Below are 25,453 nucleotides of genomic sequence, written 5' to 3' on the forward strand. Positions count from 1 at the left end.
TGTCTCAGAAAAAAAAAGTCAAAAAAAATTTGATTTTTTGTAAAGTTTGCTTATATTTTCTCAATCATAAAATTCTCACAATTGCATTTGACGTCAAAATTTAAACAAATTACATGGACATATTCCATGATGGTTAAAAAAAGAAATTTAAACAAAATATAGAACCAGGTTTCTTTTTGTTTGTTTTTTAAATTTTTTGTTTTTGAGATGGAGTCTCGCTCTGCCGCCCAAGCTGGAGTGCAGTGGAGCGATCTCGGCTCACTGCAACCTCCACCTCCTGGGTTCAAGTGATTCTCCTGTCTCAGCCTCCCAAGTACCTGCGATTACAGGAGTGCACCACCACGCCCAGATAATTTTTGTATTTTCAGTAGAGACGGGGTTTTGTCCTGACCTTGTGATCTACCCGCCCTGGCCTCCCAAAGTGCTGGGATTACAGGCATGAGCCACTGTGCCCAGCTGTTTATTTTTATTTTTATTATTTAGAGATATAGTTGACATACTATAGAATTCATCATTTTAGAGAGTACAATTGAATGGTAGATTGAATGGAAACCTTAGTATATTCACAAGGTTGTGCAACCATCACTGCTATCTAATTCCAGAACATTTAATCACCCACAAAAAAAACTCTGTCTCCTTTAGCAGTATGCTGCCATGCCCAGCTATTTTTTGGGAGAGAAGGAGTCTCCCCATGTTGTCCAGGCTGGTCTCAAACTCAGTTGCTTAAGCAGTCCTCCCACTTGAGCCGCTGTGCCCAGGCCTGAGTTACTATAAGAGTTACTTCATATGATAGACAAATCATTCAAAACATAATGAGGTAAACTGCCAAAAGAAACCATTTTACCAGATTTGAAGGCACTTAATGTAAATGCTGAATTTAATTTCATGTACTGGAATCAGTCTTTTTTCATATGTAATTTTCACACCAAAAATCTCTCTTCAGTGACTCTTGGACCTCTCTCATGATAAAGTAAATGATGCTGGGGCGGTGGCTCACACCTGTAATCCCAGCACTTTGGGAGTCCGAGGCAGGTGGATGACATGAGGTCAGGAGTCTGAGACCAGCCTAGCCAACATGGCAACACCGCATCTCTACTGAAGATACGAAAGTCAGCCAGGAATGGTGGTGCATGCCTGTAATCTCAGCTACTAAGGAGGCTGCAGCACAAAAATCACTTGAAACTGGGAGGTGGAGGTTGCAATGAGCTGAGATCATGCCACTGCACACCAGCCTGTGAGACAGAGCAACACTCTTGCCTCAAAAAAAAAAAAAAAAAAAAAAAAAAAAAAAGGACCAAGTATGGTGGCTTATGCCTGTAATCCTAGCACTTTGGGAGGCTGAGTGGGAGAGAGAGGATCATTTGAGCCCAGGAGTTGGAGACCAGCCTGGGTAACATGGTGAGGCCCCATCTCTACAAAAATTAATTAGCTGGGCATGGTGGTGTGGGCTTGTAGTACCAGCTACTCAGGAGGCTGAGGCAGGAGGATTACTTGAGCCCAGGAGGTCAAAGGCTGCAGTGAGCCATGTTTTTGCCACCGTGCTCCAGCCTGGGCAACAGAGCAATACCCTGTTTCAAAAACCAAAAAAAATGGTAGTACCTACATGTGAAGATTGCATATAATAAAGATTGTAAAGCAGAGAGAAAAACTGCACAGTTCACCAAAAAGAAAATCCAAATGTCCACTAGAGATCTGAGAAGATGCCCAACCTCTAGAGCCAAGGAATTACAAATTGAAAACTAAGATAACATTTCAGGGCCTGGCATGGTAGCTCATATCAGTAATCCCAGCACTTTGGGAGGCTGAGGTGGGTGGATAACTTGAGGTCAGGAGTTGGAAACCATCCTGGCCAACATGGTTAAACCCCGTCTCTACTAAAAATACAAAAATTAGCTGAGCGTGGTTGCAGTGCCTATAATCCTAGCTACTTGGGAGACTGAGGCAGAAGAATTGCTTGAACCTGGGAAGCGGAGGTTGCAGTGAGCCGAGATCGTGCCAGTGCACTCCAGCCTGGGTGACAGGGTGAGGCTTCATCTCGAAAAAACAAAAGATTTCAGGAATATACCTGCCTTTAGTGAAAATAAGAAGAAATTGTGAACCAGGCGTGGTGGCTCATGTCTGTAATCCTAGCACTTTGGGAGGCCGAGGCAGGAGGATCTTTTGAGCCCAGGAGTACAAGACCAGCATGGGCAACATAGGGAGACCCTGTCTCAAAAAATTAAAAAATAAAAAATAAAAAAATGTGAATAGTGTCACAATGAATAAAAAAGAAAAAAGAAAAAATTAAAAAGAAAACCCAGAAAAACTAACACACCATTTTCCACCCTGTTTGGCAAAACTATCAGGAATTAGTAACATCTGATGTTAGCAAAGTATGGGGAAATGAACTTTTATCCTCTTATTGAAAATATCTGTTTATAGTCTGGCATGATGACTCATGCCTGTAATACCAGCAAATTGGGAGGCCAAGGTGGAAGGATTCCTTGAGGCGAGAAGTTTGAGACCAGCCTGAGCAATAAAGTAAGACCCCATGTCATTAAAAAAAAAAAAAAGAAGAAGAAGAAGAAGAAGGAAAGACTGCCTGGCGCAGTGGCTCATGCCTGTAATCCCAGCACTTTCGGAGGCTGATGGGGGGCGGATCACTTGATGTTGGAAGTTTGAGACCAGCCTGGCCAACATGGTGAAACCCCACCCCGTTTCTACTAAAAATACAAAAATTAGCTGGGCGTGATGGCAGGCACCTGTAATCCCAGCTATTCAGGAGGCTGAGGCTGGAGAATCACTTGAACCCTGGAGGCAGAGGTTGCAGTGAGTAAAGATCACACCACTACACTACAGCTTGGATAACAGAGTGAGACTCCATCTCAAAAACAACAACAACAAAACCCAAAACATCTGTTTAAAGTTTAAGACATGTATACCTGTGAAAGTTGATTACATAAATTTGGTCATTCTTGAAATACTCAACTAAATCAGACTTGAAGGGCCAGGGGGAAGAAGCATTTGGGGTACACAGCATCTGCTTCAAGAATTGAATTTTCCACAAGTCCAACTGCTGAAACAGCCTTCTGTATCCCTAAGACCAGTTTTACCTAATAGCTGCTGAAATGAACTGCCATGACTCTAAGACTGGTTTTACCTACCACCATCACTCACCCATCAGAGCTTGCTAGCTCCCACAAGCTCTAGTGTGAATGAGCTTTCTTCCAAAACAGTATGTAACACTGTTCTTTCTCATAAAACCCTGAACCTTCTTTTTTTTTTTTTTTTTTGAGACAGAGTTCTGTTCTTGTTGCCCAGGCTGGAGAGCAATGGGGTGATCTCAGCTCACTGCAACCCTCACCTCCTGGGTTCAAGCGTTTCTCCTGTGTCAGCCTCCTGAGTAGCTGGGATTACAGGCATGCACCACTATTCCCAACTAATTTTGTATTTTTAGTAGAGACGGGGTTTCTCCATGTTGGTCAGGCTGGTCTCAAACTTCTGACCTCAGGTGATCCACCTGTCTTGGCCTCCCAAAGTGCTGGGATTACAGGCGTGAGCTACAGCGCCCAGTCCCAACCTTCCCTTTATTCTCCTGATCATAACAATGATCAGCCTGGTCTGTGTGTAGGCCCTGAATTGCAGCTCTTGCTTACCAAATTTTAGAGATTTGTCTCTATATGGTATTTGGCATTGACATAACTATTTCCTAGGAATTCTATCTTTAAAAATCCATTTTTGCTTTCGGCCGTAACCGCATCTCCAGTATTTCGCGCAAACAGACGAACCAAGGAAAGAGGAGAGTCCACTATATGTCTCTAGCCTTTTAGAAACCAATGGAGTGTTCCTTTGGCCACGTATATGCGAATCTATAAGAAAGGTGATATCAGTAGACATCAAAGGAATGGGTACTGTTCAAAAGGGATGGTCCCACAAGTGTTACCATGGCAGAACTGGGAAGAGTCACATTAACATGCTGTTGGCATTGTTGTAAACAAACAAGTTAAGGGCAAGATTCTTGCCAAGAGAATTAATGTGCGTATTGAGCACATTAAGCACTCTAAGAGCCGAGATAGCTTCCTGAAACGCGTGAAGGAAAATGATCAGAAAAGAAAGAAGCCAAAGAGAAAGGTACCTGGGTTCAACTGAAGCACCAGCCTGCTCCACCCAGAGAAGCATACTTTGTGAGAACCAATGGGAAGGAGCCTGAGCTGCTGGAACCTTATTCCCTATGAATTCATGGCATAATAGGTGTTAAAATAAATAAATAAATAAAAGACCTCTGGGCTGAAAAAAAAAAATTCATTCTTATAGAAATGAAAGCACCAGTAACTGGGAATAAATATGATAATCTACCTCACAGAATTGTTTGTAGTGGCAAAAGTTGCAAACATCCTAATTGTCTAGGAGTAAGGAAATGATTGAATAAATTACTGTACATCTATACTAAAGTTAAATCTGTAAGTACTGAAGTATAAGCATGGCTATTTTTTTTTCTTTTTGTGGAAACAGGGTTTCACTGTCACCCAGGCTGGAGTGCAGTGGCACCATCTTGCGTCACTGCAACCTCTGCTTCCTGAGTTCAAGTGATCCTTGCACCTCAGCTCCCAAGTAGCTGGGACTGTAGGCACGTGCCACCACACCTGGCTACTTTTTGTTTTTGGCTTGTTTTTTAATTGGTATGTTTATTTAAAATATAGACTAATGGGCCGGGCGTGGTAATCCCGGCTCACACCTGTAATCCCAGCACTTTGGGAGGCCGAGGCAGGCGGATCATGAGATCAGGAGATTGAGACCATACGCGCTAACACGGTGAAACCTCATCTCTACTAAATATACAAAAAATTAGCCGGGCATGGTGGCGGGTGCCTGTAGTCCCAGCTACTCAGGAGGCTGAGGCAGGAGAATGGCGGGAACTCGGTTGGCGGAGCTTGCAGTGAGCCAAGACTGCCCCACTGCACTCCAGCCTGGGCGACAGAGCAAGACTCCATCTCAAAAAAAAATAAATAAAAATAACAATAATAATAATAAAATAAAATGTAAACTAATGATCCTGTGCTTAAATGTCATTGTGGTTATGTGCTGATGTCCGTAAAACATAATTTATAAGGGACTCTTCATAAATACACTCCAGACAGAAGGGTAAACAGAAATGACTGACAAGACAGTGCCGTTTCAGACATACTTCCTTTAATTATTAATACTTGCTAGAAAATGGAGTTTGACATTATCTACAATTATACCAGTATTCACAGAGGCCAACTGTCATAGGCATAAGGGCACACCATGACCAGGAGGCCTTGTTTCAGACTTCCCAAATATTTTTATGTTTTAGCTATTAAGATCAGTTACCAGAGCCAAACTTGTTCTTAACAAGCAGATTTTTTATGTCCATTCAAAGAGTCTCTTACACCTTTCTGGGCCTATTTACTTGCAGAGGGCAGTAGAAACTGTAACCAGATTCTTCATATCATGCATTCACATGTGATGTCCAATCTTCATATGCTGTCCAATTTCTTTAAGATAAAAGGAGTGACTCGCAGCAGGGCCGCGTAGATGAGAAAGTTCCGTATGGAGGAGATCATATCCTCGTGCATCTTCCGTTTCATCTCCTTGGGGTCCAGCTTCTGGGTAAGGCCCTCAATCTGGAAGATCGGGGCTCTGACCAGCCTTCAGCCGCCTTGCTCTGCTCTCTCTAGCGGCCCCCTCACACCCGGAACTCGGCCTATCCCCTCCCTTAAGCTAATTTTGTATTTTAGTAAAAACGGGGCTTCACCATGTTGCCCAGGCTGGTCTTGAACTCCTGAGCACAAGGGATCTACCCATTTCAGTCTCCTAAAGTGCTCAGATTATAGGCATGAGCCACCACGCCTGGCCCAACTTGGCTATTCTTTTTTAAAGTGCTAACTTATGGCCGGGGGCTGTGGCTGTAATCCTAGCACTTTGGGAGGCCAAGGCGGGTGAATCACGAGGTCAGGAGACGGAGACCAGCCTGGCCAACATGGTGAAACCCCGTCTCTACTAAAAATACAAGAAATTAGCTGGGCGTGGTGGCAGGTGCCTGTAATCCCATCTACTTGGGAGGCTGAGGCTGGAGAATCACTTGAACCCGGAAGGCAGAGGTTGCAGTGGGCAGTGATCACGCCACTGCTGCAGTCCAGCCTGGGTAACAGTGTGAGAGTCTGTCTCAAAAAAAAAAAAAAAAATTACCTGGGTGTGGCGGTGCATGCCTGTAATCCCAGCTACTAGGGAGGCTGAGGCAGGAGAATCTCTTGAATCCAGAAGCAGACATTGCAGGGAGCCGAGATCGCACCACCGCACTCCAGCCTGGTGACAGAGCGAGACTCTGTCTCAAAAAAAAAAAAAAAAAAAAGTGCTAAGTTACATCTAAGTTTCCTATTTTTGTTTAAAAAAACTCCTTGTAGTGGGTTGAATGGCGGACCCCAAAATGATACATCTGTCCATCTGATATGCATGAATGTGACCTATTTGAGAAAATAGTTTTTATAGATGCAATTAAGGATTTCCAGATAAGATCATCCTAGGTTAGAATGGAACCTAAATCCAATAGCAAAAGTCCTCATAAAAAGAAGGGAAGAAGACAGAAAAGAAGACCACAAAGACAAAGGCAGAGATAGGAGTTATACTGCCATAAGCCAAGTAATACCTGGAGCCACCAGCAGCTGGAAGAGGAAAGCAAGGATCCTCCCTTGGAGCCTTCAGAGGGAGGTGTGGCCCAGCTGACACCTTGCTCTCAGATTTCTGGCCTCCAGAACTGTGAACAGAAATATTTCTGTTGTTTTAAGCCAATAAGTTTGTGGTAATTTGTTACAGCAGCTCTCAGAATCAAATACATTCCCACATCCCTTATTTATGTGTATGTGTGTGTATGCATGTTTGCATGAGCACTGAGAGAAGTATACCATTTTTAACATTGGTTAGTTCAGGGGAATGAGACTGGCTTATTGAAGGCTGAGAGTATACGTGTGTGTATATAAATTGAGTGTATTTAAATTAAGTATACAGAAGTAAATTAAGACCACAGTGAGATACCACTACCTCCCACCAATATGGATAAAGGACTGATAATACCTAATGCTGGTATGGAGCAATGGAACCTTCATTTATTGATGGTGGTAAAATGGTATGGTCATTAAAACAAACTAAAACAAAAACAACAAAAATGCAATTGTTTGATGGTACCTACTAAAAAAAGTGTGTATATGTGTATATAGACACACACCCTATCACCCAGCAATTCCACTCCTAGCATATACTCAGTAGATAGTGTGTTTAAGACCACCACAAGATATATAAAAATGTTATGGTAGCATTATTCATAACAGCCCCAAAGTGGGAGCAATTCAAAGATCCATGAAATGTAGAGTAACTAAATTATGGTATATTCATATAACAGGATGCTATACAGCAGTGAAAAAGGCTGAACTGCTGCGTAGCAGCAAAATAGAGGATTCTTGCAGACATAATGTTGAGCGAATGAAGCTAGGCTCACTACAGCACATACCGTGTGATCCCATTTACATAAAATTCAAAAACAGGCAGAACTATTTATGGTGATAATCAGTTGGGATGCATTATCTAAGACGGTGCTGGAAATGTCCTTTATTGTGATCTGAACATAGTATTCATATATGAGTCATTGAAATATACATTTCAAATGCTGGCTGTTTATTATTTCATTGGGATAAATGCCCAAAGAGTTAGTTTTCAAAGAGCTGCTATTTAGAATTTATGGATATTTAGAACTTATTGTATTTTCCCAGATTTTCTATAATGAGCAAGCATTGCAGTTTGAGGGTTTGAAAGGTTTGTAGAGACAAAAATTGCATAAGCTGCATGATTATTTCTCACACTTCAGATACTTACCACCTTCATGATTTGCCATATCATGTATTTTTAAAAATACATTTTTTTCTTTTTTTAGATGGAGTCTCGTTCTGTCACCCAGGCTGCAGTGCAGAGGTGTGATCTCAGCTCGCTGCAACCTCCTGAGTTCAAGTGATTCTCCTGCCTCAGCCTCCAGAGTAGCCGAGATTACAGGCACCCACCACAATGCCTGGCTAATTTTTATATTTAAAAATATAGCCGGGCACGGTGGCTCACGCCTGTAATCCCAGCACTTTGGGAGGCCAAGGCTGGCGGATCACCTGAGGTCGGGAGTTCAAGACCAGCCTGACCAACATGGCGAAACCCCGTCTCTACTTAAAACACAAAATTAGCTGGGCGTGGTGGCTCATGCCTGTATTCCCAGTACTTTGGGAGGCCAAGGTGGGGAGATCGCCTGAGGTCAGTTCAAGACCAGCCTGACCAATATGGTGAAACCTCATCTCTACTAAAAATACAAAAATTAGCTGGGCGTGGTGGTGTGCGCCTGTAGTCCCAGCTACCCGGGAGGCTGAGGTAGGAGAATTGTTTGAATTCGGGAGGTGGAGGTTGCAGTGAGCTGAGATCGCGCCACTGCACTCCAGCCTGGGCAACAGAGCAATACTCCATCTCAAAAAAAAAAAAAAATACAATTTTAAAATTTAGTCTTAGCTTTCAATAAGAGGGATTAAAATCTATTATTTTAGTCTGCTCAGCATCCATTCTCCCTTCTTTTGGCAAAGAATCCTAAATTTTTTGGGGGGATGATATAGTTTGGCTGTGTCCCCACTCAAATCTTGTCCTGAATTGTAGCTCCTATAATTCCCGTGTGTCATGGGAGGGAACTTCTTAAAAACAAAAAAAACTAAAAATACAAAAAAAAAAAAAATTAGCCGGGCGTAGTAGCGGGCGCCTGTAGTCCTAGCTACTCAGGAGGCGGAGCTGGCGGTGAGCCAAGATGGCGCCACTGCACTCCAGCCTAGGCGATGGAGCGAGACTCCGCCTAAAAAAAACAAAAATGAAAAAAAAAGTGAAGTTGTAAAAAAAAAGAAAACCTGTAGTAAGTTTCTTATCTTTCAGGAATTTATAGGGAAGTAGATTTGAGGATACACATTGTCATTCTCCTTTTCTCAGTGACAGTTTTATGACTTGGTCATCTCTAAAGGTAATATATTCCAATATGTAATTGTTACATAGCAAATACATTAGCTGATAAAGTTGTAAGAGGCAATATAATAAATGTTCTTACTCAACTCTGGTCTAAGAGATAACTATGACAATTTCATAAAAATAACAGACCAAGTATTTTTAAGTTGAGAGAGAGAGAGAGTGTGTGTGTGTGTATGTTTTGAGACAGGGTCCCACTCTATCGCCCAGGGTGGAAGGCAGTGATGAAATCTTGGCTCACTGCAGCCTTGACATTCTGGGCTCAGGTGATCCTCCCACCTTAGCCTCCCAAGTAGCTGGGACTATAGGCGTGCACCACCACACCCAGCTAACTTTTTTTTTTTGGTAGAGATGGGGTTTTGCTGTGTTGCGCAGGCTGGTCTCAACCTCCTGAGCTCAAGTGATGCACCTGCTTTGGCCTCCCAAAATGCTGGGATTATAGGCGTGAGCTACTGTGCCCAGCCTATATAAAATTTTTTTAAGTTTTTGGAAAATGTCAGAAATCAATGTTCTCTTTTAGCCCTATTTTCAAAAACAGGCTAGAGTTTGATAAATGGAACACAATTTCTTACACATGCTACTAACAGAAGAGGCATTCAAAAATAAATGACTGATGGCTGGGTGGGTGGATGACTTGAAATCAGGAGTTCGAGACCAGCCTGGCCAAGATGGTGAAACCTCATCTCTACTAAAACTACCAAAAATTAGCCAGGCATGGAAATGGAGGTTGCAGATTTTTTTTCTGTATTTTTAGTAGAGACAGGGTTTCATCATGTTGGTCAGGCTGGTCTCAAACTCCTGACCTCAAGTGATCCGCCTACTCTGGCCTCCCAAAGTGCTGGGATTACGGGCATGAGCCACCATGCCTGGTCCTGTAAATTGATTTCAGAGCAAAATTATACAAATGGATCTTAACTTCTATTATATATTTAAGTTTACTTCAAAGATCTACTTTATCCTTATCCTTAGAAACTGTGAGGAAAAAAAACTACGTTAACAAAGCTGATGACAAAGATTCTTTATTACATAAGAGATCCTATTATCTGATATTACCTAATAAATTATATATGAATGTTCAATAATAAAAATAATATTCACCAATATGTCACATGCATGGTTAGTGTTTTATTCTTTGAAGACTGTTTCTAAAACATCGCACTAAGTCAAGCTGAAAGGGTAAAGTTTAAAATAGTTTTTAAAGGATAAGTTATAACATATGTAATGACTGTTCACTCTACAAAATCTTGATCTTAGAGTTTATGATACACCCAGTTGGCAGAAGCACCCAGGTTTTCCAAATAGCCAGTCATCACTTTTCTCTTGTCTGCATAGACTTCTTCTCATTAGCTGCCTTCTGCTTTTGTTGCATGATCTCAGAGTCCCTACAATGAGGGAAAAGTCTATAAGTTGTTACAGAAAAACCAATTTTATATTCTCACTTGTTTTCTACACATAACCCATTCAGTGTATTAGAAGACAATTGAAAAGATGGTATAAACATTCTTGTCTTTCCATTTTCATGGCTGGAGACAAAATGGAAAGACAAAGACTGGAAAGACTTCGAAGTCAGATCTTACTCTGAATACCATCTCTGTTACAATGACCTTGGGCAAATAACCTCAAAGCCCTTACAAAATCCGAGCAATATGTATCAAGGTTGTCACAAGGAATCACTATGAATAGATAAAAGTGTCTGACATTAGGCAGCTACATGTAGAAATAATAGCTATTACTCCTGGTTGTTAACTAGTTAATTCATTCTAATTTTTTTCTTGAAAGAAGAGGCATTTTATGAACTCTCCTAGATATCCTAACTGGTATCTATGACTAGAATATAGATATTATGAAGGATTTCAGTTTCTCACAAGCAAAAAAGCCCAAAAGCTAGTCACTGAAACTGGATTACACTAAAGAAAAGCTGGATGTTCAGGGTACTTTTTTTTTGTTTTTGTTTTTGTTTTTTTTTTGAGACGGAGTCTCGCTCTGTCACCCAGGCTGGAGTGCAGTGGCACGATCTCGGCTCACTGCAACCTCCACTTCCCGGGTTGATGCAATTCTTCTGCCTCAGCCTCCTGAGTAGCTGGGACTAAAGGCCCACGCCACCACACCTAATTTTTGTATTTTAAGTAGAGACGGGGGTTTCACCACATTGGCCAGGCTGGTCTCGAACTCCTGACCTCGTGATCCGCCTGCCTCGGCCTCCCAAAGTGCTGGGATTACAGGCGTGAGCCACTGTGCCCGGCCCTTAACCCTTTTCATCTCTGGTCAAACTGACACATGCCATATAAACTGTGAACTATGACTAGACTACTTTGGTTAGGTGATTCATGAATGAGTCCATGGACCCATATTTTAAAAATAGACTACACGGCCATGTATTCAACATCTACTGTGTGTCAAGCACTCTACCAGCTCTGGTTAAAGTCCCACAACTCTGACTTACTAAGCTCATATTTCAAATTTTTTAATTATTTATTTATTTTTTTGAGACAGAGTCTTGCTCTGTTGCCCAGGCTGCAGTGCAGTGGCACAATCTTTGCTCACTGCAACCTCCACCTCCCTGGTTCAAGTGATTCTCCTGTTTCAGCCTCCCAGTAGATTACAGGCATGTGCCACCACGCCCAGCTAATTTTTGTATTTTTAGTAGAGAGGGTTTCACCATGTTGGCCAGGCTTGTCTCGAACTCCTGGCCTCAAGTTGATCTGTTCACCTCGGCCTCCCAAAGTGATGGAATTACAAGCGTGAGCTGCTGAGCCTGGCTTGTTTTAACTTTTTGAGGAACTGCTAAACTGATTTCTACAGCCATGACAGTAAGACATTTCTGTAAAGCCAATAGCAAAAACAAAGGAATAGAAGAAAGGCAAAATAGGCCCGTGGCTCACGCCTGTAATCCCAGCACTTTGAGAGGCTTAGGCAGGTGGATCACATGAGGTCGGGAGTTTGAAACCAGCCCGACCAACATGGAGAAACCCCATCTCTACTAAAAATACAAAATTAGCTGGGCATAGTGGTACATACCTGTAATCCCAGCTACTTGGGAGGCTGAGGCAGGAGAATCACTTGCACCCAAGAGGTGGAGGTTGCGGTGAGCCGAGATTGTGCCACTGTACTCCGCCTGGGCAACAAGAGCGAAACTCAGTCTCAAAAAAAATAAATAAATAAAAATAAAGAAAAGGCAAAATAACACAGCTACAGGCTGTTCTGCCTATGAAGTAGCCAATCTTTATTTCTTTACTTTCCTAATAAACTTGCTTTCACTAAAAAAAAAAAAAACAACACAGCTACAAAGAAATGAAGTACAGTGGAAAAACAACCATGACAGTTTCTTCCCTATCTGAAACCAAGCTCTGCTGTGCTTACTGTATGACCTTAGTAATGTTACTGAAGTTTAGAGCCTCAGTTTCCTATTCTACACATTAGTGTTAATACCATTTTTCAGGGTTATGATGAATAAATAATGCATATAGAACATCTAGTACAGAACTTAATAAGGAGTGCATATTTGGTAAACAATGACAATTTCTTTTTCTTTTTTTTGAGATGAAGTCTCGCTCTCGTCCCCCAGGCTGGAGTGCAATGACGCGATCTTGGCTCACTGCAACCTCCCCCTCCTGGGTTCAAGTGATTCTCTTGCCTCAGCCTCCTGACTAGCTGGGATTACAGGTGCCTGTCACCATGCCCAGTTAATTTTTGTATTTTTAGTAGAGACGGGGTTTCACCATGTTGGCCAGGCTGGTCTCGAACTCCTGACATCAGGTGATCCACCCGTCTCGGCCTCCTGAAGTGTTTGGATTACAGGCGTGAGCCACTGTGCCTGGCCAACAATGACAATTTCTGAACCAAGCTAGACTAGGTTCTCCAATAAAAATACTACTGCAGGGTCACTGATTTATACCATGTTCATTTTTAGTCTAATGTGAGTAAACAGAAATTGAAGGCAAAGCTTATCACTTTAATAATAAATGTTAGGGCCGGGCATGGTGGCTCACATCTGTAATTCCAGCACTTTGGGGGACTGAGGTGGGCAAATCACTTGACCCCAGAAGTTCAAGACCTGCCTGGACAACATGATGAAACCCCATTTCTACCCAAAATACAAAAACTATCTGGGATTGGTGGTGTGCCCTTGTAGTCCCAGCTACTCAGAAGGCTGAGGTGGGAGGGTCACTTGAGCCTGGGAGGTAGAGCTTGCAGAGAGGCAAGACTAAGGCACTGCACTCCAGTCTGGGTCACAGAGTAAGACTCCATCTCCAAAAAAAAAAAAAAACACCAAAAAAAGTGTCAGGACCTTTGCCTTAAATTAAGGTCTTTAATCTCATTAATCAATGATTCTTACTAGTGGCTGCACATCAGAATCACCTGGGAGCTGTTTTAAGTTCAGTTTAAGGTATAACTGGGTGGGGTGGGAGGCTGGAGGAGGGATAGCACCAGGACAAATAACTAACGTAAATGACGAGTTGATGCGTGCAGCAAACCAACATGGCACATGTATACCTATGTAACAAACCTGCACATTGTGCACATGTACCCTAGAACTTAAAGTATAATAAATAAAAAAAAAATTTTTTAAAAGGTATAACTGGGCCATCGCGGGGCTCACGCCTGTATTCCCAGCACTTTGGGAGGCTGAGGTGGGTGGATCACTTGAGGTCAGTAGCTTGAGACCAGCCTGGCCAACATGGTGAAACCCTGTCTCTATTAAAAATACAAAAATTAGCCAGGCGTGGTGGTGGGCACCTGCAATTCCAGCTACTTGGATTGCTGACGCAGGAGAATCGCTTAAGCCCTGGAGGCAGAGGTTGCAGTGAGCCAAGATCACACAACTGCACTCCAGCCCAGGCAACAGAATAAGACTGTGTCTTCAAAACAAACAAACAAAAAAAGGTATAACCGAAGTACAATAAAATTTACCTAGGGTGCTTTTTAATGCTCGACCTCAGACCAATTAAATCATAACTGGATGAAAGATAAATGTTTGAGCATAGAGATATCCCAATTACCCCGATTTGATCATTACACATACAGGTTTTTTTTTGTTTTTTTTTTTTTTGAGATGGAATTTCGCTCTTGTTGCCCAGGCTGGAGCGCAATGGTAAGATCTCAGTTCACCGCAACCTCCGCGTCCCAGGTTCAAGTGATTCTCCTGTCTCAGCCTCCCAAGTAGCTGGCAGTACAGGTATTCACCACCACACCCGGCTAATTTTATGATTTTAGTAGAGACGGGGTTTCTCCATGTTGGTCAGGCTGGTCTTGAGCTCCCAACCTCAGGTAATCGGCCCACTTCGGCCTCCCAAAGTGCTGGGATAACAGGCATGAGCCACCACACCCAGCCAGTTTCCTTTTGTTCTTGCTGTTTTGAGACAGGGTCTCACTCTTGTCACCCAGGCTGGAATGCAGTGGCAGGATCTCAGCTCTCTGCAACCTCCGCCTCCCAGGTTCAAGTGATTCTCCTGCCTTAGCCTCCCAAGTGGCTGGGACTACCCAGCCCACATACAGGTATTAAAATATCACATGTACCCCCAAAATATGTACAACTATCGTAATTCAATTTTTTAAAAAACAAAAAATCAGAACTGAGCATAAGGCAAGGCTTGAGTAGCTGTCGAGGTTTCCCAGGTGATTCTAATGTGCAGCCAGGCTTGAGAACCCCTAACAAGCCACACTGAAGCACGTGCAGTCACTTATTCACTTAACCTCCAAGTTCCATATGGACAACATGATTTGAGAATAAAATTAAGCTTTGATTAGCTCTTTCAGAAACATGAATGTACTTTTTTTTACTTAAGCTGCAGTCTAAAGTATTTCTGTAGCAGTTTTACATTGGCACATATAGTCATATATTAAGGTTATGTACATGAATTCTCTCCAGTGCAATGGATCTTCAGAAATCAGCATAGCTAGCTATTATACATAGACTTTTTTGCATCTTATTCAGAACTATTATCATTATATTAACAATTGAGTCACTTGTCATCCAGAGTAGTTTGGGTAGGCTGTCTGCTTTGAAAATGTTGTTACTCTAGCACCTCACAGTGTTTTGGATATGGAAGATGTTATTTTGCTGAATAAAGCTTTTTTTTTTTTGAGACGGAGTTTCCTGCTTAGTACCCAGGCTGGAGTGCAATGGCGCGATCTTCACTCACTGCAACCTCCCCCTCCTCGGTTCAAGCGATTCTCTGCCTCAGCCTCCCAAGTAGCTGGGATTACAGGCATGCACCACTACACCCAACTAATTTTGTATTTTTATTAGAGATAGGGTTTCACTATGTTGGTCAGGCTGGTCTCGAATTCCTGATCTCAGGTGATTCACCCACCTTGGCCTCCCAAAATGTTGAGCTTATGGGCTTAAGCCACTGCGCCCAGCCTATAAAGTTCTTATGGTTGTGGAGGAGCTGCATGAGTCTCTGCGAAACAAATAATAGCTTCAGAGCTTTACGTGCTTTATCTATGGGTTGAGATAGCTACCCCACGTGGTTTTAGTCTGCCTGGCACAAATCATTAGGCCCTGTTCTACCGAGGGCTTAACAAAATGCTTTTTGTTCCCCAGAAATGAGGCCTTTTTTTTTTTCAGACAGGGTCTAACTCTGCCACCCAGGCTGGAGTGCAGTGGTGCAATCGCAGCTCACTGCAGCCTTAACCTCCTGGGCTCAGGCGATTCTCCCGCCTCAGCCTCTGGAGTAGTCAAGACCACAACCATGTGCCACCATGCCTGGCCAATTAAAAAAAAAAATTTTGTAGATACAGGGGCTGGTTATGTTGTCCAAGTTGATCTCAAACTCTTGGCTTCAAGCAGTCCTCCCAAACTGCTGGGATTACAGGCATGATAAAACACACCCAGCCCAAAATGTGGCTTCAATCACAACGTCAGCGACTTTAGAATTAAATTAGTACCACTAACCTCTGCTTTCTCTGAGAGGCAGTCAAGCTGTCCTCTTTTCTCTTACCCTTGCTAATTTCCTGGGTTTTCTTCATGTTTTTCTGGCGGGCAAGTTCTCGTTGATTTCCACCTACAAAGTCAAACAGTCATGCTCTTTTCCCATCTCCAAAATTATTAATAATTCCAATGAACAGGTCTTGTTTAAATGCATATTTAGTTTGTGTTTTAATAGATAAACCAGCAGAGTAACAGACTGATGGTGTTCCCAGATCTGACAAAAAGGAAGTGGCTTACAGGCAAACACTTAAAGACTTAAGAGTATTATCATCCCAATCAAGGTGGTCACTAGCTATAAATACCAGATATTTTAAAACAGATACTCGAATCTTGGGCCAGTATCCCAAAATAAGTTCTGGCTTTTGAGGGGAGTGGGTGGAAGGAGAAAGCTAGACACAGAGATCACAAGTTCAGCCCATCACTTGAGAGTTATCCTTATCCCCATGCAGAGGCGAAGAGGGATGGATGGGGACTGAACAGATTGAAGGTAACTCTGCGAAAGGCAATGTGGGCCCTTTACATCCTTATTCTAGCCACAACCCTGCAAGGTAGGCTTCATTGTTCTCATTTTGCAGAACAGACTGACCTAATACCTAGGACTAGTAGAAACGAGCATCAAATTTAGGACCGGCTCTAAAGCCTCCTGTTTTTTCGACTATTAGCTGCGAGCGCCAAACAAAAGAACCAGGGAGGCGACTCACTGGAGTTCCCGGTCCTCATTAGGCCTTAAGACTTGAAGTTATCAGCTATAAACCTCCTCCAAACAAGGACCCTCCCCGGGCGACCGTGTCTACATCTCCGGGGTGTGTTCTTTACCGCCCAAACTCGCACCTAAGAGACAGGCACCCGTCCGGCCTGAGAAGCCGGACCAGAACTACCCGCGAGCTCTCCCTCTGCAGACTGAAGCTGGGATTCCCGCCCTGCGGGACCCAAGGGGATTCTCCAGCCGGACCCCGCCTCCCCCGCCCGCCGCGCCTCAGCGCTAGGCTCCCACGCCGGACGCTCCCCGCAGCTTCCCACCCCAGTCTGCACACTCACGGGCCATGCCGACCACCGAGGGAGCCTGGAAGAGAGCAACTGGGAAAAGCAACGGCTCCCTGGCACTCTGGGCTACTACTGTCACCACTGTTGTCCAAGAAGGCTAAGCCTGCCTGGGCCCTCCGCCCGGCTGCGCCTACGCTCTGCTCCGCCAGCGGCCCCGCCCACTGGAGGCCGGACAACAGCCGGCGGCATGGCCGGCGCGTCACTGCGCGTGCGCGGCCGGGGCTCCGAAGCTCGTGGAGGCTTGGCCGCGCCAGGAGCCCTGCTGCAACACATGCCTGGGAGATCCCAGAGAGAGCCCAGAAAGCGGGTTCTGTTCTGACTGAGGGATAGGCGTGTGTGGATTTTCCCTACTGTGCACCAGGCACAGGGGCAGGGCTCCACCAGCTCCCCACCTTTTTTTTTTTTTTGATAGAAAATGACAATAAACTCTACAATATATTACTTTTTGGCAAAGAACATTAGCTTTCATTCATCCCCTTGCGGAGGCGGAGAGTGGTGGATGGGAACTGAACAGATTGAGGGTAACTCTGCAAAAAGCACTGCTTATCTTTTACATATTTTCCTTCCTCATTCTAAACGCAACCCTGCAAGGTAGGCTTCATTGTATTCATTTTGCGGAAGAGACAGACTTAACCGAGTAGGAATTGTTATGAGAATAAAATTTAAGACGGACTCTAAAGCCTATTTATTTTCCAGTTTATCCCAGTGCCCTTGTCACGATCCACAGTGCTTTAGTAGTTTTAGGCTACTGACTCTGTGCTTAGGTTGTTTGGTGGGGAGAGGATGGCAGGGAGTGCAGTCTTAACCACCATTCAGAATAGCCCAGAATAACCTCGGAACCTAGGTAAAAGCTGTGGACCATCTGCCATTGGTAGAAACACGTGTAGAGATGCTTCTGTGGCTCATGTAGCATATAATTACATTGTTCACCTCTGTCATTGTTACACACACACAAGAATAAAAACAAAAGAAAACATTGTTACAAACTGAGATGATTTGGATACCCCACATTGCCCTATATTTTAAAAACTTTTATTTTGGAAGATCTGACATTTATACAGTACAAAAGCATTAGTAATAAGGATAACGAATCCTCAAGGAGATGCGACCAAACTTCAATTATTACCTCATACAATCGTCTATTTCAGAGAAAGTGGAGAAAGTGAAGACTGAGGGGCTCTGGAGATGAACTGTCTGGGTTGAAAGTCCATCTCTACTAATTAGTAGCTATGTCAACTTGGACACTATTTCATTATGTTAAAGCTTTCTTATCTGTAAAATGTGGAGGCATGTACCTCCTTCATTAACTAAATTAATGTATATGAAGTACTAGGTCCCCAGCATATGGTAGCACTCAATATGTTATCTCTTACAGTCATTATTCCTCCAAATTCAGAGAGCCGGGCACACATCACTATCCTATCCCCACACCCCACCTTTCTTCCTTAACACTGCTAACGTCTGTTTCCACTGAGTGAAGTAACTTGAAAGGAAAAGATTGACTTTCTGGTACCGTGTTTTGTTTTGGAGACAGTGTCTCACTCTGTTGCCCAGACTGGAGTACACTGGTGCAGTCTCTGCACACTGCAGCCTCAGCCTCCCGGGTTCAAGCAATTCTTGTGCCTCAGCCTCCGAGTAGCTAGGATTACTAGATCTTTAGAGATAAGATCATCTAAAGAGGGAATGGGGTGGGATTGGAAGGTAAGTGGTAGAGTTGTTTTTTATTTGCTTGTTTTGTTTTGTTTTTTTAGATAGAGTCTCACTTTGTCACCCAGGCTGGAGTGCAGTGGCGGGATCTCAGCTCACTGCAAGCTCCGCCTTCTGGGTTTACACCATTCTCCTGCCTCAGCCTCCTGAGTAGCTGGGACTACAGGCGCCCGCCACCACGCCTGGCTAATTTTTTTTTTAGTAGAGACGGGGCTTCACCGTGTTAGCCAGGATGGTCTCGATCTCCCGACCTCGTGACCCGCCCGCCTCGACCTCCCAAAGTGCTGGGATTACAGGCGCGAGCCACCGCGCCCCGGCCGGTAGGTGGTAGAGTTGTTTTTGTATGTTCTCTCAATTTAATGTCACTGAACATTTTTCTTTGCAGCTGGAAAATTTTGCAGTTTTTAAGTCGTAGGGCTACACGTGATATACCCCATGTACACAAAACGTGTTGGGTATGTCTCTCAGAGAAAAGTAGAGATTTAAAAAATTACTATGATGCCACTGAGAATTTACTCCACAAACTTGTGTAACAAATGTCTTATGACTTTTTATTTAATAATAAAACTTAATCTGATTCTGATCCCATCCCTTTACTGGTGGGAAATTAAATCTTAGTCATTATTTACTTTCTGACCTGTAAAAACTTGGGAGAATGCCCTAGTCTCTTAAGTGGAACAGAAGCCCATCTGGGGAAAGGCCCTGTGTCTTCGGTTTGTATAAGAATATGCTGTTCAAAGCTGTGTAGTCCTGGCAGTGGCTCCAAGATTCCTGAGACATCTGTAGCGGGGGATTCTCTCAAATTCTTGAGCTTCTTTAGAGAAAACTGAGATCCCGTTCCTTTTCCAGAGTATTGCAGGGAGCCCACAGAATCCACAGACCTTCCCTTCCCTTCTCTTCCGTTCTTCCTTTCCCTCTCTCTCTCTGTTTTTTTTTTTTTTTTGTTTTTTTTTTTTTTTTTTTTTTTTTGAGACAGGGTCTCACTTTGTCACCCAGGCTGGAGTGCAGTAGTGTGATCTTGGCTCACTGCAACTTCTGCCTCCTGGGCTCAAGCAATCCTCCAACCTCAGCCTCCTGAGTAGCTGGGATTACAGGCACAAGCCACCATGCTCAGCTAATTTTTGTATTTTTGGTAGAGATAGGGTTTCACCAATGTTGGCTAGGCTGGTCTTGAACTCCTGGGCTCAAGTGATTCACCCGCCTCAGCCTCCCAAAGTGCTGGGATTACAGGCACAAGCTGTGCCTGGCCTTCAGACCTTCATTTTCTTCATAGTCTTAGAGACATATCTTTTCTCTTCTCTGCTTTCAGTCTTGCCTTCCTACTCTCAAAAGCACTTGCCTCTTTTTTGTTCTCCCTTTAGGTGATCTATTTCTTCAGTCAGTTCAGGATTCTATTCCTTTGACATTTTATTATTAATGTATTACCATATTCTTGTAGGATTTTCTTTTCCTTCCAAGAAGAAAGTCACACCTTTGTGTTCCCATGAGTCAGGGGATTTGTATCACTGGTTCAAACGTTGGCCCAATACCTCCAAGGCCAACCTCAGCTCTGGCTATTTTTCCTCTCATCATAGAGGACTTCCCTAGCCACTCTACTGCCAGCCTCCCTCCCATTAATTCCTATCACATTGTCCTGTACATTTTTTTTTCTTCTTATTATTACATTTTTGTTTTAGAGACGAGGTTTCCTCTGTCACCCAGGCTGGAGGGCTGTGGCACTATCATAGCTCACTGCAGCCTGGACCTCCTGCTTCAGCCTTCCAGGTGGCTGGGGCTAGAGGTGGCAGCCATCACAGCCACCACATGTGGGTAGTTTGTTTTAGGGGTTTCAATATTTTGAGCAGGTTGATCTGGAAGTCTTGGGCTCAAGAGATCCTCCCACTTCAGCCTCCTCAGTAGCTGGGATTATAGGCGTGCCCCGCCATGCCCAGCGTTCAATCCTTAAATTTCTTTCAAATTTCTTTCACGACATTTGATACATTTTATTTTATTGTAATTAATTAATTCATTTAAGACATTCTCACTCATTCTGTCGCCCAGGCTGGAGTGCGGTGGTGCCATCTTGGCTCCCGGCAGCCTCCACCTCCAGGGTTCAAGCGATTCTCCTGTCTCAGCCTCCCATAGCTGGGATTACAGGCTTGCACCACCAGGCCTGGCTCATTTTTGTATTTTCAGTAGAGACGCGGAGTTTAACCACGTTGGCCAGGCTGGTCTCGAATTTCTGACCTCAAGCAATCTGCCTTGCCTTAGCCTCCCAAAGTGCTGGGATTACAGGGATAAGCCACCATGCCCGGCCTGATATATTTTAAAAATAGCTTGTTCATTTCTTTTTTGTATTTTCTCCTTCCAAACCCAGAACGTCCTGTTTACTGCTACTTCCTGAAGCAGATTAAGAATACTCACAATAATTTACAAAGTTTCAACTACAATAATTTTTAAACAGGCTGGAGTATAGTGGCAAGATCTCGGGTGATACATTCATGTTAAAAAGTGCACAAAGGGCTGGGCGCGGTGGCTCACGCCTGTAATCCCAGCACTTTGGGAGGCCGAGGCGTGCGGATCACAAGGTCAGGAGATTGAGACCACCCTGGCGAACACGGTGAAACCCCGTCTCTACTAAAAATACAGAAAAATTAGCCGGGCGTGGTGGAGGGCGCCTGTAGTCCTAGCTTCTTGGGAGGCTGAGGCAGGAGAATGGCGTGAACCCGGGAGGCGACGGAGCTTGCAGTGAGCGGAGATCGCCCCACTTGCACTCCAGCCCTGGGAGACAGAGCGAGGACTCCTCCGTCTCAAAAAAAAAAAAAAAAAAAAAAAAAGTACACAAGGAGGTTGGGGCGTGGTGGCTCACGTCTGTAATCCCAGCAGTTTGGGAGGCCAAATCGGGTGGACCGCTTGAGCCCAGGAGTTCAAGATTAGCTTGGGCAACATAATGAACCCGGTCTCCAGTAAATATACAAAAAAAAAAAAAAAAAAAAAAATAGCCGTTTCTGGTGGCGCGCGCCTGTGGTCCCAGCAACTTGGGAGGCTGAGACGGAAGAATCGCCTGAGCCCGAGAGGTGGAGGCTGCAGTGAGCCAAGATCGCGCTACTGTACCACTCCTGCCTAGTGGACAGAGCAAGACCCTGTCTCAAAGGAAAAAAACAAAAACAAAAAAGTACACAAGAGCGTACGATAAATGGTCTTCCTACCACGATGTGTTTTCCAGAAACCAATTCCTCTCCTGGGAGGTAACTATTATCAGTTTCTTCACATCAGCATTTAATCTATGTCTACTCAATTTAGAATTTCCAAACCCTTCATGACCTTCTAAAAACAAAATCGGCCAGCGATTTTAATACTTCCAGTAAAGGTTTGAACTGAGAAGTCGATTGTCTTCTTTTCCTCTTTTAAACTACTCCTAAGGACTCCTGGAGAAGAAAGAGGAAATATCTCTGCATCTCAATTTCTGGTCCGCAGGTAACCCAGTCTCAGTAGCTTGGTAGTTACCATGGCTCCCAGTGCTGTGCGTCTGACGTCATTCTGCGGCGCTGGCCATGGCGCAATCAGTTCCGGCGCCCTGTGAGGGCGGGGGAGCTGGGAGGAGGGTGAAATTTAGCCATCGGTGTGTGGCAGGGTCATGAAAAAGCGGCGGCGGCGGCAGAGAGGAGGAGGCGGCGGCGGCGGAGTGAAACTGCGGTAGCTGCCCCCTGGGCTGGTAGTGTGGCTTTGTGGGGAGGGCGTAGTTCCTAATCCCCTTTCCGGGCAGCCGCCGGGGCTCGGGGCTGTGAGCGGCCGTCAAGGCTGCCTCCCCGGGCCCCCTGCCTCCGCCATGTTCCGCAGGGCACGCCTTAGCGTGAAGCCGAATGTCAGGCCTAGTGTAGGCGCCAGGGGCTCCACAGCTCCCAATCCCCAGCGTGGGCAGGAGTCTCCCAGGCCGCCGGAGCCTGCCACGGACTCTGCTTCCAAGCCAGCGGAGCCCACAGATGTACCCGCAGTCGATTTCGGTGGAGCGGAGCCCCAAGAAAAGGCTCCTAGGAGCAGGTAAGAGCTTGCAGAGGGAAGAATTTTCATTTGCCCTGCCTCTCCGGGCCTGTCACCTGGAAGCTGAGCAAATGAATTTTATCATAGGAGTCCGCTGTCGTTTGCAGTAAGCCGTTCATTTGAGGCTTGATGAAACCACTCCAGACTGCAGTTTGGTTGTCTGGCGTGCAGGGTGTGGCTTATGTGGATTTTGTCACGGTCTGTAGATTGTCCGAGAGGAGACCATGTCTTCAAGTGGTGGTGGGGAGAATCGGGGTATGGCAGTCCTGAAGTGAAGAATAGCCACACTATTCATTTGAGAGTTTAGGTCACCATAGTTTTCATCCTTCTGGAGTGCTTTGCAGGGAAGTGTTTTTGTCTTTCAAAATATAAAGTATTTATTTTTTAAAGGAGAAGATAATTACCATGTTGGCCAGGCTGTACTCAAACTCCTGACCTCAAGTGATCCACTTGCCTCAGCCAAAAGTGCTGGGGTTACAGGCGTGAGCCACCGTGCCCGGCCTCTTTTTATTTTTTTGTGGGTCTTTGCTAGTTGTAAAAATCTATAGGATATATATTCTGTCATTATGCATTCAACATTATTGAATGAAATGCAGATAATGCATGTGTCACATTGTCATAAGAGCTAAGATACGGATTTAAATTGAAGTCTTCCTGGAAAGGTTATTCTGTAAGTTAAGGCATTTTCTAATTTTTTTATAAGTAATTGTAAAATATGGAAAAGTAGACTTTTAATTATTGACTTATACCACCTCTTTTCTTGACTTAAGTTGCATTTATAGACCATTCCTGAAATATTTATATCTGAGGTGTACCATATCTAATATCCAATTTGGGGTGACTCAGTACTTTTTTTGACTGAAGAGTTTATTCTGATGGCTGTATAAGTAGCGTTGTACCTGACAAAAGATAAATGATTTCTGCCTCAAAGGGAACTGGGTTTTGGTTACTGTAACTAAATGGTTTTTTTTTTTTTTTTTTTTGAGACAGAGTCTCGCTCTGTCCCCCTGGCTGGAGTGCAGTGGCGCGATCTCGGCTCACTGCAAGCTCCGCTTCCCGGGTTCCTGCCATTCTCCTGCCTCAGCCTCCCAAGTAGCTGGGACTACAGGCGCCCGCCACCGCGCCCGGCTAATTTTTTGTATTTTTAGTAGAGACGGGGTTTCACCCTGGTCTTGATCTCCTGACCTGTGATCCGTCCGCCTCGGCCATCCAAAGTGCTGGGATTACAGGCGTGAGCCACCGCGCCCAGCAACTAAATGTTTTTCTTCAAACACTGCAATACAGATATTTCAGAGGTTTGAAGTTTTGCATATTTGATTTGATATCTGGTTGATAAGTAAAATGCCGGTAGTTTAGACCAGTTTAAAATGTGAGAGTGAATTAAAATTTTTTTTGTTTATATATAAATTAATTTAATTATAAATTGTTACTTTTTTACTTAGTAATTCAAATTAGGTTGATTAAGCTTTGTTCTGTAACTTGGTTATTTGTTTTGAGGGAACTAAGCCTATAATTATGTGTTCTAATGTGCCTAGGGACTTTATATTTGAAAAAGATTAAGAGTCTATTAGAATTTACATATATTTAAAAGACTTACTAAAGAATTTTTTTTGTAACCTGTCATAATTATCATACATCTCAAGTTATTAATTTTTTAAAAATTACGAGATTGCAGTTTTGGATTTTCACCAGACTAAGTTTTAAAACTAGCATGTATAACAGAAGATTCATGGTGCCCTCTTTTTTTCTTTTTTAATTTCAACAGTTCTGAAAAGACTGGTAGTGACAATGATGTTGAAGAATCCAGTAGATCTTCCCCTACTGTTTCACAGAGAAGAAAGCGAATATCAAGTACTTCTAGTCTGGTTAAGGCTAGTGTCAGTGTTCCTTCAGAATCTCATCCCTTATCTACAGTTAATCAAGAGGCTGCACAGCCAACTACCACTCCAACAAAAGAGAAACAGCCGTGCTCAGACAGATACCGAATATACAAAGCCCAGAAACTGAGGGAAATGTTAAAAGAAGAATTGAGAAAAGAGAAGGTAAGGGAGGAGAATCAGGATTTTGGTGTTGCCTTCTGTTTATGTTAGTAAGGAATCATTGGGAAGAAAAGCATTTATAGCATTTTGATGGGGGAACAAAAACTGCATAACATCTCTTAGTCAATGGAACATCCCTTCTTGTTAATGGATTGATTGGTACACCATGGACTTAAATTACATTTTTCACTGATAGTAATTTTTACATTATTTATTTATGTTTTCACTGTTTTTAGTAAAGGCCACAAATAAGTTTCATACACGTACACATAGATATACATACACAAACATATTTATAAAATCAACCTTCAGTCAGATTTTTCATACAAAGATATCCAAGTGACAAGCGATGTATTTATTTGAATTAAGGCAAGCATATGCTGGGCTTGGTGGCTCATGCCTGTAATTTCAGCACTTTGGGAGCACTAGGCGGGCAGATCACTTGAGGTCAGGAGTTCAAGACCAGCCTGGCCAACATGGCAAAACCCTGTCTCTACTAAAAATACAAAAATTAGCCGGGCCTGGTGGCATGCATCTGTAATCCTAACTACTGGGGAGGCTGAGGCATGAGAATTGCTTGAACCGGGGAAGTGGAAGTTGCAGTGAGCCGAGATTGTGCCTCTGTACTCCAGCTTGGGTGATAGAGTGAAACAGTCTCCAAAGAAAAAAAAAAAAAAAG

At 43.7% G+C, this 25,453-nt stretch overlaps 2 protein-coding genes and 1 pseudogene across 6 annotated transcripts in view; 1 reads left to right on the plus strand and 2 right to left on the minus strand.

Annotated features, from left to right (window-relative positions):
- Positions 1-5,147: 5,147 nt before the first annotated feature.
- Positions 5,148-17,218, minus strand: LOC108541158 (small EDRK-rich factor 1). Of its 3 annotated transcripts, XR_001888883.1 has the most exons (4): positions 17,003-17,212; positions 15,929-16,037; positions 6,190-6,754; positions 5,535-5,624 (listed from the first exon to the last, which is right to left on the minus strand). XR_001888883.1 is itself a non-coding variant. In XM_017890591.1 (3 exons), the coding sequence occupies exons 1-3, from the start codon at positions 17,007-17,009 to the stop codon at positions 6,538-6,540; spliced, it is 333 nt and encodes a 110-aa protein (XP_017746080.1). In that variant the 5' UTR covers positions 17,010-17,218; the 3' UTR covers positions 5,148-6,537. The 3 variants fall into 3 exon arrangements, 2 of the variants coding, with proteins under 2 accessions (XP_017746080.1, XP_017746081.1); XM_017890591.1 differs by having other exon boundaries at positions 5,148-6,754; positions 17,003-17,218; XM_017890592.1 differs by lacking the exons at positions 5,535-5,624; positions 6,190-6,754 and adding an exon at positions 10,032-10,412 and having other exon boundaries at positions 17,003-17,218.
- Positions 5,149-5,648, minus strand: LOC108541126 (mitochondrial import receptor subunit TOM5 homolog pseudogene; annotated as a pseudogene). Its single transcript, XR_001888868.1, has one exon. The product of XR_001888868.1 is annotated as a mitochondrial import receptor subunit TOM5 homolog pseudogene (transcript).
- A 5,041-nt stretch (positions 17,219-22,259) lies between the features above and the next one.
- The window catches only part of BDP1 (BDP1 general transcription factor IIIB subunit), a 128,833-nt gene continuing 125,639 nt past the window's right edge, over positions 22,260-25,453 (plus strand). For both annotated transcript variants that reach the window (XM_017890622.1, XM_017890621.1), the window contains exons 1-2: positions 22,260-22,735; positions 24,501-24,777. In XM_017890622.1, coding sequence (XP_017746111.1) covers positions 22,524-22,735; positions 24,501-24,777 — 489 coding nt within the window. In that variant the 5' untranslated portion in view covers positions 22,260-22,523. The remainder of the gene's footprint in view (positions 22,736-24,500; positions 24,778-25,453) is intronic.

The sequence above is a fragment of the Rhinopithecus bieti genome, unplaced genomic scaffold (assembly GCF_001698545.2).
Source record: "Rhinopithecus bieti isolate Rb0 unplaced genomic scaffold, ASM169854v2 scaffold_18354, whole genome shotgun sequence".
In the NCBI taxonomy this organism is placed as follows: Eukaryota; Metazoa; Chordata; class Mammalia; order Primates; family Cercopithecidae; genus Rhinopithecus; species Rhinopithecus bieti.

Bases quoted from the DNA above. Each gene is read 5' to 3' on its own strand.
- LOC108541158 (XM_017890591.1), bottom strand. The intron at 6,755-15,928 runs GTTAGTGGTACT...TTCTGTTCACAG, and splicing joins GCCTCTCAGAGAAAGCAGAG to TTCTGGAGGCCAGAAATCTG.